At 34.4% G+C, this 13,365-nt stretch overlaps 1 protein-coding gene across 4 annotated transcripts in view; it reads left to right on the forward strand.

Moving 5' to 3' along the window:
- SLCO6A1 (solute carrier organic anion transporter family member 6A1) overlaps positions 1–13,365 on the forward strand; it is a 125,422-nt gene that overhangs the window by 86,803 nt on the left and 25,254 nt on the right. For all 4 annotated transcript variants that reach the window (XR_001884906.1, XM_017869171.1, XM_017869172.1 and 1 more), the window contains exons 9-10: positions 3,022–3,175; positions 12,966–13,153. Coding sequence is in view for 3 of the 4 variants with exons in the window: in XM_017869171.1 (XP_017724660.1) it covers positions 3,022–3,175; positions 12,966–13,153 (342 nt within the window). In the remaining variant the exon portion in view is untranslated. The remainder of the gene's footprint in view (positions 1–3,021; positions 3,176–12,965; positions 13,154–13,365) is intronic.

The following is a 13,365-nucleotide window of genomic DNA, read 5'->3' on the forward strand; positions in this document are numbered from 1 at the left end:
CCCATGCCTATGTCCTGAATGGTATTACCTAGGTTTTCTTCTAGAGTTTTATGGTATTAGGTCTAACATTTAAGTCTCTACTCTATCTTGCATTAATTTTCGTAAAAGGAGTAAGGAAAAGATCCAGTTTCAGCTTTCTACTTATGGCTAGCCAATTTTCCCAGCACCATTTATTAAATAGGGAATCCTTTCCCCATTTCTTGTTTTCTCAGGTTTTCAATAGTGATGTTGAGCATTTATCATACACCTGTTGGCTGTTTTGTTTTCTTTTGAAAATGTCTATTCATATCATTTGCCCCTTTTCAGTGAAATTATTTGTGGGGGTTTTTGTTTAGCTGTTTGAGTTCCTTATATATTCTGGATATTAGTCTCTGTTGGATGGATAGCTTGAAAATATTTTCTCCCAAACTGTAGGTTGTTTGTTCACTTTGTGGGTTATATCTTTTGCTGTGGAAAAGCTTTTTAGTTTAATTAAGTCCCATTTGTGTATTTTTGTTTGGTTGCTGGTGCTTTTGAGGTATCAATCATGAATTCTTTGCCTAGACCAATGTCTGGAGGAATTTTTCCTATGTTTTCTTCTGGTATTTCTAGAGTTTGGAGACTTCTATTTAAGTCTTTAACTTATGTTGAGTGCTTTTTGTATAGGGTGACAGACAGGGGTCCATTTTCATTCTCTTATACATAACAATCCAATTTTCCCAGCATGATATATTGAAAAGGGTGTCCTTTCCCCAAATGTATGTCCCAGTTAACTTTGTCAAAGATCAGTTGGCTGTAAATATGTGGCTTTTCTTCTGGGTTTTCTGTTCTATTTCGTTGATATATGGGTCTATTTTTATACCAGTACAATGCTGTTTTGGTTACTGTAGCCTTAAAGTGTAATTTGAAATTGGATAATGTGATACCTCCAATTTTGTTCCTTTTGCTTAGAATTACATTTGCTATTTGGGCTTCTAGTTTTGCTTGTATGTGCATTTTAGGATTTAAAAAATTCTATAAAAAATGCTGATATTTTGATAGGGATTTTATTGAATATGTAGATTGCTTTGGGCAGTAAAATCATTTTAACAAGATTAATTCTTCTGATCCATGAGCATGGAAAGTTTTTCCATTTGTTTGTGTCATCAGCAATTACTTTCTTGTAGTTTTCTTCTCTTACAGAAATCTTTCACCTTCTTAGTTTAATATATTCTTAGGCATTTTACTTTTTGGACCTATTGTAAACAGGCTTGCCTTTTTATTTTATTTATTTATTTATTTTGAGATGGAGTTTTACTCTTTTTGCCCAGGCTGCAGTGCAGTGGTACAATCTCAGCTCTCTGCAACCTCCACTTTCCTGGTTCAAGCAATTCTCCTGCCTCAGCCTCCCAAGTAGCTGGGACTACAGGTGTATGCTGCTATGCCTGGCTAATTTTTTGTATTTTAAGCAGAGACGGGGTTTCACTGTGTGGCCTAGGCTGGTCGGAAACTCCTGAGTTCAGGCAATCCGCCTGCCCCAACCTCCCAAAGTGCTAGCATCACAGGCACAAGTCATCGCGCCCGGCTTGGCTTGCCTTTTTAATTTTGTTCTCAGCTAGATTTTTATTGGTGTATAAAATGTTACTAATTTTGTATGTTAATTTTCTATACTGAAACTTTACTGGATTCATTTATCAAATCTAAGAGATTTTGATGGAGTCTTTAGGTTTTCTAGATCTAAGATTGTATCATCAATGATCAGAGATAATTTGACTTTCTCTTTTCTAATTTGGAAGCCTTTTATTTCTTTTTCTTTCCTGGTTGCTCTGGCTAGGACTTCCAGTACTATTTTGAATAAGACTGCTAAAAGTGGACAATTTTGTCTTGTTCTAATAATTTTAATAAATTATGCTGGATAATTAGATGTCTATATGCAAATGAACTTTAATTCACATCTTGTACCACATAAAATTATTAGTTCAAAATGGATTATAGATGAAAATATAAAATATAAAACTCCAAAATATAAGAGAATATATTTTGATTTTGCATTTGGCAAGTATCTTTTAGATGTGACACCAAACACATAATCCAAAAAAAAAAAAATGAATTGATAAATTGAAACTTGTCAAAATTTAAAACTACTGTTTGAAAGAACTTGTTTATGGTATGAAAAAGCAAGCCATATAATGTGCAAAACTATTGGAAAATCATATATCTAACAAAAAAATTACTTCCAGAATATTAAAAAATAAGCAATCCAACAAAATGGGCAAATGATTGGAGCACATATTTAATAAAAAATACAGATTGAAAATAAATACATGGAAAGATTATCAACATCATTTCTCACTAGCAAAGTGCCTATTGAAACCCAAAATATGAAACTACTACACCCCTGTTAAAATGTCTAACTTTTTTTAAAAAGAGACTATACCAAGTGTTGGTGAGGAGAACAAATGAAGCTCTTATACACTGCTGATGGAAATGTGAAATATCACAGCAGTTCTGAAAAACCGACAGTTTCTTAAAAAGTTAAGTTAACCTACCGCATGATGCAAACATTCTATTTCTTACTATTTATCCACGAGACATGGAAGCATATGACCATACAGAGACCAAATAAAGACCAGCTGCATGAAAGAAGCCAAAGAAACTTGATATATTGTATGATTCTATTTCATAAACTCTTAGGAAATTCAAACAAATGAATAGTAACAGAAAGTAGATCAGTGTATGCCAGGGAGTGGGGAAATTATAAAGGCGCACAAGGAAACTTTTGGGTTTTTTATTATTATTATTATATTTGTTATAAATAAACTTTTGATTATTATTTTGTTGGCATGATTTTGGTGATGATTTCACAAGTGTATACATATATCAAAAATTTTCAAATTTTAATCTTAGTATGTGCAGTCTGTTGTACCTCAGACCTCAGTAAAGCTGTTAAAAAAAGAAATTATTTCAATAAGCATATTTTATGGATCTCACTGATATCTTGACATTTGCTTCAATAATTATAAAATAATGGTAATATGATTGCATTCAATCTTGTTTCTATAGAGAAGGGCAGTTGGGAAACCTCACGGCTCCTTGCAATGAAAAATGTAGATGCTCATCTTCAGTTTATTCTTCTATATGTGGAAGAGACGATATTGAATACTTTTCTCCCTGCTTTGCAGGGTGTATGTATTCTAAAGCACTAACCCGAAAAAAGGTAATTTTTTTAATAATTATTATGTTTCGTTATACATTTATATTTTCATTATATTATAATTATTATTTTTTATGCTTCTTCCTCTTTAGTGAAATGTTCAACTTGTAAATGCTATTAACATTTTTCTTCCAACTCTCTATAAAACCTATTTTTTCTTATTTTCCCCTTTTAAGTGTTAAAGACAAGAAAATAAAATTTGGGGTTTTTTTGGTGTGTGTTTATTTTTTGAGACAAGGTCTGACTCTGTCACCCCGGCTGGAGTGCAGTGGTGAGATCCCAGCTCACTGCAACCTCCACCTCTTGGGCTCAAGCTATCCTCCCACCTCAGCCTACAGGATAGTTGAAACTGCAGGTGCACACCACCACACCCAGCTAATTTTTGTAATTTTTTTAGAGATGGAGTTTTGCCACACTGCCCAAGCTGGTCTTGAATGCCTAAGTTCAAGTGATTCACCTGCCTTGGCCTCACCTCCAAAACTGCTGGGCTTACAGATGTGAGTCACTGCACCTGGCCAAAAATTTGTTTTATATTGCTGCAATACAAAGAGCTTACGGAAACTGGGAATGAAAGAGACATTCCTACATTAAAATGTCAATGAAAAGAGTCAAATTCTGTATTTGAAGAGATTTATTCTGAGCCAAATATGAGTACCATGGCCTGTGACACCTTGGGAGGTCCTGAGAAAGTGTGCCCAAGGTGGTCACAGTGAAGCTTGGTATTATACATTTTAGGGAGGCATGAGACATCAAATACCTTTGAGAAATACATTGGTTTGATCCAGAAAGGCGGAAAAATTTGAAGACAGGAGAGGGGAGGGTGGTAGTTGGGGTAAGGTTTTGGGGTGGACTTCCAGGCTATAGGTAAATTTAAACATTTTCTGGTTGACAGTTGGTTGAGTTTGTCTAAAGACTTGGGATCAATAGAAAGGAAATGTCCAGGTTAAGAAAAAAGATTGTGGAGACCAAGGTTCTTTTGAAGTCTCATAGTGGCTGCCCTTAGAGACAACAGATGACAAATGTTTCCTATTTAGACCTTTTAAAAGGTGATAGACTCTCAATTAACCTCTTCAGGATTGGAAAGGCCCGTAAGAAATGTTACGTTATTTGTTATGTTAATAGAGATTCTTTACAGATGCAAATTTCCCCCTACAAAGGACTGCTTTGCAGGACCATTTCAAAATATGGCAAAGAAACATGTTTTGATGTAAAATATTTTGATTTTCTTCTTTGTCACCTAATGTTATGCCAGAGTCAGATTGGAAAGTTAGTCACGATATATGGGTTAAATAAAACCCATCTGATGAGAATTTATGGTTTGAAGGGCATGACTCCCTAGATCCCTTAGATAGGAATTTGGGAAAGATTAAAAAAGAAAAATCAGAGCTTAGTCCTCAATAACACATCTATGGGGCCAGGTGTAGTGGTTCATGCCTATAATTCCAGCACTTTGGGAGGCCTAAGAGGGTGGATCACTTGAGCCCAGGAGTTTGAGACCAGCCTGGGCAACATGGCGAAACCCTGTCTCTACAAAACATACAAAAATTAACTGTGCATGGTGGTGCATGACTGTAGTCCAGGTACTCGGGAAGCTGAGGCGGGAGGATTGCCTGAGCCTGGGAGGTCAAGGCTGCAGTGAGTCATGATTGTGCCACTGCACTCCAGCCTGAGTGACAGAGTGAGAACACATCTCATAAAAACACAACAGCAACACACACACACACACACACACACACACACACACACACACACATATTACATCACCCCAACTTTATTGTTTTAAAGCAATGGGGAACTCTTATCTACCTCTTGCCATAGTAAAGTTGAATGAAACAGCCTGAGAGAACCTTCCCCTATGTAGTTTGTCTTAGCTCTATGCTACTTTACAGCAGCACCCAATTCCCTCACAATCTTTTACACACCTAGAGATTGATGAATACTATCCTTTTGGTCACCTTTCACTGAGTTTTTTCTCCTACTGAAGAATTCAAATTGTTTACTCTCTACCGTTTTGCTGTTTCTCTCTTTCTGCTCCACATTAATTTAGATGAGGAAATTAGTCCTATGGTTTATCAGAAGTCACCCTAACTTGTATGTTTTTGTTAGTACATCCAGGAAAGTGAGTTAGTTAGAGTTCCACAGGGCAATAACATATGTGACTTGAATATATGTTATTTCTTTTTGTCCTTTGGCATTTATGTAAATTGAGACTATTTAAAAATTACCTTGTGTGCTCATCTGTGGGGCCATTACCATCCCCATCCCTTATTTCTCTGGGCTTTCTGCCATCCCGCTAACACATTTTCTTCTTCTGTCATGGAGAACAGTTGACCACTCTACCACTTGTTGAGGTTAATTTTTTAATATCCCAAGTTGCATAAATAAGCTTTTAGCTAAATGATGGACTATCTACTCCAACTTTCACCTTTTAAATAGCATAGAAGTATGGATCCATTCTTTGAAAATTCTGTTTCTCTTACCTTGCTCTGACTAGTCTTCTAGAATGGGAGAGAGCAACAAGAGGTGTGGTGCCTTTTCTGGCCTGCCCATGGCCACCCATGGACAAATCAGCATGCACTACCTCCCCTCTGAGGTCCATAAAAGCCCGGGGATCAGCCAGAGCAGGCAGAGGATGGAGCAGTGAAGGATGAACAGCTACAGAGAGGAGTTACCCTCTCTACTTAGAGCTGCAGACATGGGGATGACCAGTTGCAGAGAGGAGCAACCCTCTCGAGGGACTCCTCTCTGCTGAGAGCTGAACACTGGATAGGGTAACCTGTCTACAGAGAGGAGCTACCCACTGCAATTCTCCTCTGAGCTGTTGTAACACTCAGTAAAGCTCTTCTCCTTCTTATTAACCTTCTACTTGTCTGCCTACTTCATTCTTCCTGGACACCGGATAAGAACTTGGGCAAAGACACATTAACCACAGAGATTTCTGGCCTCCAAAGTGACATCCCAAAGATCCCATAACACCACTTCCTCTCCTTCATTTTATTTTGCTATAAGTAAATTATTTTTAAATGCTCACTATGTCATCACAGTATACAGTAAAACTGTTTGACCTTGATGTTTTGATTCCATGGAATATTCAAGAGCTAAACATTCCGTCAAGGATATAGCTCCAACCCCTGCTTCCTTTTTTTCTAGGGAATCTCTTTTAGAGACTTTATTTATTTAATGAAACTCTTCATAGTTTTTTTTTATATTTCTCTAAGGAGTAATTAATTTATGAGAAATAATAGTGATAGAAATAATCCACAAAATTGTCACTCAAACTGTGTGATAACATTTGATACTTAATGAAAACTGAAAGAAGAATAAAATCATTATGTCAGAAATTGCCTAATAAGACAATTAGCCTTGCTAGAAAAAAATGGCTTTGATAGAAAACCTACAAAGTAGAAGCTGTTAGTAAAATGTGATATGGATGGAACTGATTAATGGATAGAATAAGCATCAATTTCAAATGGGAAAAGATAGATACCAATAAAATAATCTTAACAAAATAAAATTAAAATAAGATACACTATACAAAAAATGATCAAGTACCTATATGCTGTTAATGGAATCCCCTTTGAAAAATATTTTCTCAATGAAAATATGACAAGTGTGAAAAAATTCTGATTAAATGCTCCTATTCAAAATACAATCAGGGCCAATATAAGTCAAAATTAGATGCTCTTCAATGAAGTTTATGCAAAAGTTTGTGAGAGGAGTAGTAGGAAATAACAATTTTTAGGTTTCTCTAGAAAATTACAGCTGTACTAAAACTGAAAATACATATCTGCTGTTGATATTGATAATATTCCTGGGGAGCTTTTCCTCAGTGAGAACCACATGTATTCTTCTTATCCGTGCTTCCAAAGATCTTCAAATTTCTTTAGATAGATATTAAAGAAATCATGGGCTTTTTTTTTTGTGATCTCCGCAAGACTGATTCCTTTCAATAGCTGATATAGTTTTCATTATAAAATAGCAATATGGAATATTCTTCCAGAGGTTCAACAGAAACTTCATTCTATTTATCTCTGAAGAGGAAAGTAAATCACATCCAAAGGATTAAGGATTATAAGAAGCAAGGCTTCAGGTTCTCATTCAGCTTAAATATCATTGGAATATTTTAATTTTATTTACTGACCTCCTATCTTTGTGCTATTTTAATATGTATTTTATATGTTTTAAATGAAATATGCGATTATAATATGGCTTTTATACAGTCAATATTGACTTATATTTACCCTTTTCCTTGCATTTCCATTGTTTCATATGGAATTATTTTTCTTCTGCCTGAAGAACCTTATTTCACCTTCATTTTGAACACAGTTTTCACTGGGTATGGAATTTTAGATTGGCAGTGATTCCCCCACTCCTCATTCCCCCCATCACCAACATTTAAAAGACACCATATGTTGCCTTCTGTTTCTGGATGCTTTGGGATTTTCTCTTTGTTTTTGGTTATCAGAAGTTTTCCTTTGATGTATATAGATGTGGCTTTGATTATGTTTATTTTGTTTGGGTTTCACAGAGTATCTTGAGTCTGTGGATTCTTGTCTATCAGTTGAAAAATTCTTAGCTATTAACCTCTCTCTCTCTTTCCTGTATTTTTTATCCTTGCTCTTTGGTTTAATTTCTGCGATGCCAGTTGAGTAGTTGCCTCTTTTCTCTATAGGTAATAGAGCACAGGTATACATTCTCTAGTGTTCTCCCACAAAACTTGGATTTTTTATGCCTCTATTAGTCTAATGTTTTATACAAACATTGTGTACAGAAATCCATTATAGTAACAACAGGTTTATGAAAATAATATTTAACTCTAAAATTAAAACATAAATAAAAGCAACACAGAGATACTCCCTTCTCTTTTAAATGTGATAAATTTAAAATGTTGCTAGTTCAAATTAACACATAATCTTATATGTTTCTGGTGTTATAAACTTTTAAAATACATTCTTTTTTTTTTTTTTTTTTTCTTTTGGGATGGAGTCTCGCTCCATCACTCAGGCTGGAGGGCAGTGGCACAGCAGTGGTGCAATCTTGGCTCACTGCAAGCTCTGCCTCCTGGGTTCATGGCATTCTCCTGCCTCAGCCTCCCAAATAGCTGTCACCAGGCCTGGTTAATTTTTTGTATTGTTAGTAGAGATGGGGTTTCACCATGTTAGCCAGGCTGGTCTCGATCTCCTGACCTCGTGATCCACCTGTCTCAGTGTCGTAAAGTGTTGGGATTACAGGCGTGAGCCACCGTGCCCAGCCTAAATTACATTCTTAAGCAATTTGGGGATACATATCAAACAATACTTAAAATGCTGATGTTCTTAGATGCAGTATTTTCCATAGTGAGTCTCAATTCCAAGAAAATAAAATAGATATTGGACATCTAAGTAATATTTTAAAACTCAGAAGGAAATAAATTGGCAAGTTGTAGGAATGAGTTTATGTAAATGGTGACATATGTACTTGAAAGAATAATATGAACCTTTCAGAGATGACTAGTCAAAAAATAAGAAAATAAAAGTAGAAAATAATTAGAAAAAATAAGTAGCAAAATAGGAAAAAATGTATATGTGTAATATAAAATTCAATTAAAAGTCTTGATTATATACTGTACTTGTTAGGAAATTTGTCTCTTTGGTTCACTGTTATTTGCAGCATCTAGATTACTGCCTGTTTCTTTGCAGATGCTTAATAAATATTTGTCAGATGAATAATCATAAAATGCTACTTTAAATTTATATCTTTTTTGGGATAAAGTAGTAGTTTTTCATTGTAAATAATTCAAATAGTTTAGGCTGTGCTGTTAAATATGTCTCTTTTCTGTCACAGGCCATTGATACTTTGTGCTCATATTCAGAGGCAACATATTTTACCGTCTCTTTTTATGCATCATTATAGAAATATACATGTTAAAGCATGTAGAGCCTTTTCTATACAAATGGGAGCATATCATACATATTTTTATGCACTTTGTTCTTTTATTTAACATGATATCTTAGAAAATAAAAAAATACTTTAAGATAATATCCATCTTTGGGGACTTGACTACTTTTACTTTTTTCATTTTCTTAAAATGAAAATATCTTAAAATATTTTCAGTGGTCATGAATTATTTTTATAATGAAAAGCAATGAAGCTTAAGTTAGCACTGTACTTTCATTACCATTACTATGCTCTTGTAACTGTGTAGAGACTAATCACGTCCTCTCAGCTGAGACAGTACATTTGGGTAAGAAAAATACTCCTGTTCAAGGCTCACAAGCTTTTATCCAAAATTATTACATTCAAATATCTCAATTGTTGGATTTTAAAAAGAAATATAGTACATAATCATTGTGTATCATATTCCACACTCAGCAGAGCAGCAACTGTAATCAAACATTAATATTTCTATACCAACACTTGTGATATTCTCACTTAGAGAGAGAAATGAAAACATTAAATAGCTTTATATTATTCTGGGTCATATTTTTTCATCAAATAAGCTACAAAAAAAACTCTTTGTTTTCAGAGTGCTCTCGACTTGAAAATTGTGTGTAGAGGACTTTGGGCCTATATTGGAAACTAACATTATATAGTAATTAACAATGGCTTGCAAGCCATTTGCAAAGGTTGATATTTTGTAAGTTTTTTTCATGGTGTTCCAATTTAAATGAAGAAAAAAACATTGAAATGTAATTGTCAGTGTGATGGCATTAACAGGTGGGATCACTAAGAGGTGATTAGGCCATGAAGGCTTTGCCCTCATCAAGGGATTAATGTCATTATTGCAGGATCGGGTTTGTTATTGTGATTGTGAGTTGCTATAAAAACAGTTTGGCCCTCTCTTAACGCTCCTGTTCTCTTATCCTTTTGCTTTCTGCCATGAGATGATGCAGCACAAAGGCCCTCACTAGATGCCACTACCTTCATATTAGACTTGCCAGCCTTCAGAATTATGAGAAATAAATTACCCAGTTTGTGGCATTCTGTTATAGCAACCCAAAGTGAGCTAAGACACTCATTAGTACTTTCAGACCATTTTCCCTTTACTTTTTCCCAATTCTCCATCATTGAAACTTACTTGAGCAGGCATTACGTCTACTATCCTTTTTGTTACAGTCATTCTCAGACTCAAGGATTCTTCCTCCCATTCCTTGAGGATTTTAGGCCCTTGTTCACTGGCATTCTTTCTAATCTGGAAATTCATCTTGAGGCTCTTTCTAATTCTCTAACCCTATAATTCCTTGACATATTCTTTCCTGGTAATCTTGTTTGCACACTACCTCATGCAATGTCCTTCAACGGTCATACCCTAGGCCTTTACAACAACTTTACTCCTTTCATGATCTCAATTTCAATTATTCTACTATTGATCTACAACTTCCTTTCTTTCAGCTCACTTTATCTAGTACATGGACTCCTTAGTTGTTCAGCCCTTTTAGAGCCCAATATCTTCTGATTCCATAATCTGTTCATGAACCCTTCTTTGCATTTTTTTATTTCTCCTTTTAGCCATCTTGTATGGCTAAAAGATTGTATGGCCTACAACTATTTGTTATGCTAGATATCTTTCATCTGTCCTCCGGATTCATTTTTTACGTTTTTCTACCCTCCCAGGAGATTGAATTATAGGATGAAAGTTCCTTTGCCTTCTGACTTTGGACTGGGTTAAGATGATAAGGAGTCCTAATAGGAAATCAGGGAGACAGGGGAAACAAGTGAAATCATGGTGTTTATTTTCTTGGTTCTTTCCCTGAGCTGTGGATGACTGACTGCCTCCCTTGACTAAAAGTCATAGTTTCTCTTAAGAAGTCCTTACCCATATGACCTTTTCTTTCTGGTGACCATTTTCACTCTAGAATCCTTCAGCAAATCCTTTCAAACCTATTTTCAAAGTAAACGCTGAAGTTGGCCATTTTCATTTTCTCTGATTACCACCCTGGCCTCCCAAGCACTATTGTCTTGTACTTTATTTTATAGACTTTTAACTGTTTCATCTGCTTTTATCCTTGCCTACGTATTTCAAGAGTCTCAATATAGCAGTCGCAATGATCTTTTAAAATATGTCATTTATACATCCATCGAATGACTTCACATCACTAAGAATAAAAACCAAAGTTCTTCACATTGCTCTTGCAATTGCCGCCCAATAGCTGTATAATCCTCCTTTTTCCTACCGGCCTGATTTTATTTTCTCTTAGTCTCCTTCATGTTCATTCTGATCCAGCCTGTTCTGTTCTTGCTTTTCTTTCAACTTTTCAAGCAAGCTCTACCACAAAGCTTTTCAATTACTGTTACTTTTTTTTTTTTTTTTTTTACTTAAAACATATTTCTTTTAGATAACCATGTGGTCCATTCACTTACCTTTTTCGGATCTCAGCTCAAATATCATTTCATCATCGAAACATTCTCTGATCATGTTAAGTATTGTCCTATAGCCACCCCAATATTCCCTGTACTTGTCCTTGTTTTATTATTTTCTCCATAACACTTATCATTAAATACTCAAGTTCCTTTTTTTTTAAATGTCCTGTCTCCCCAAATAGAAACTTTCCTACATGGAACAGTGGTTTCTATAGTATTGTTTACTGTGTTTTCCCAAAACCTAGAATGATGTTTGGCATATAGGCACTCAAAAAAATAGTTGGTGGAATGAAAGAATTGATATTTGGGTATTTGGGTATTTATATTATTTAACATATTTATTAACCTCTCAGCAACTTCACCCACCAAACTGACATAAATTTGTCTGAATTATAATTTTCTGAATCACCCAGATTCAAGTTATGTTTAATTTCTCATATTTTTTCACTAGTAAAATCTAATTCAATATTTCTGCTAAATTTATTGTGCTGTTCTTTTCTTCTTCTTATTTTGTGGTTTATAATATTTCCAATAAATTAATAAATTGCGAACTAGTCTCTGTGTCTCTAAATTCTGTTTAATTCTCCTTAGAAAATGTCACCAATTCATCTGCCTTAAATTATCCACTCTACAACCACAACTCCAAATTCTCATTGGCTTTCCATTCAGGGCTACAGTATGAATTTCATTGGCTCTAGACACTTCTGCCTTTGTGCTGTCCTTTCTTCACTGAAAAATTAATAATGATAAAGAAATTGTTTTATCTACATCACATTGATATGAAAAAAATACAATCCAAGCTGGATTCATCATTATATATTCATTTTATATAATTTATTATTATACTCATTTTTTCTTTGATTTTAAAATGCTTTAAAATTAAAATATTTTATATGGCCCTGAATATGTTACAGATTCTAGGCATTGTGTCTGTTGTCCCAAATGGATAGCAGCCCTGTCATTATTACATACAAAATAAAGTCTTTTTAGTATGGTTTCAAAGCCTTTCACAATTGGGTAACTGTCCATATTTTAAATCTCAGCTAAAATTCCATTTTTTCATTACATTATTTTTAATTTCCCTCAATTGATATATCCAACAATTTCTTATGCATTTGAATATAAATATTTTGAGGAAAATTTCTTAAATTAACTGAACTTTTCCTAAGTAATTATAATTACACACACACACACACACCGCCTTCCACACACACACACACACACACACACACACACACACACACACACACAGATTCTTTGCCATGTAAAATACCTTGGATTTATCATTAATGTTTCATTTCTAAATAATACATAGCAGGCTTAATATAAAGACATTTTGAAATAAAACTAATGAGTCTCCCTGCAGTTATTGATTTAATTTTTATTTTATGATAAGAACTTTTGTTTATGACTACTTTTCTGAAAGATTGTTTCCTGTCTTCAATACTCACAGACATACTACAATTGTTCTTGCATTAAAGAAGGATTAATAACTGCAGATGAAGAAGGTGATTTTATTGATGCCAGACCTGGGAAATGTGATGCAAAGTGCTATAAATTACCTTTGTTCGTTGCTTTTATCTTTTCTACGCTTGTATTTTCTGGTTTTTCTGGTGTACCAATCGTCTTGGCCATCATGCGGTATGTATATATTATTCATTATTATTGTTTATTTAATATATAAGTAAAGTAATTTTGGAAAGATTTTAGAATATTGTAGCAAATAATTTCCTCTGTGTTTCATGGTAGCAAATGCAGAGGGAAAGTTGTTAAACTGTCACAATTCATGTGTATGATTATTTCTCTTTTAACTAGTTTATTTGCATAGAGTATGTAAAAATCACATTGTTTAT

This window comes from Rhinopithecus bieti, unplaced genomic scaffold, assembly GCF_001698545.2.
Source record: "Rhinopithecus bieti isolate Rb0 unplaced genomic scaffold, ASM169854v2 scaffold_4104, whole genome shotgun sequence".
In the NCBI taxonomy this organism is placed as follows: domain Eukaryota; kingdom Metazoa; phylum Chordata; class Mammalia; order Primates; family Cercopithecidae; genus Rhinopithecus; species Rhinopithecus bieti.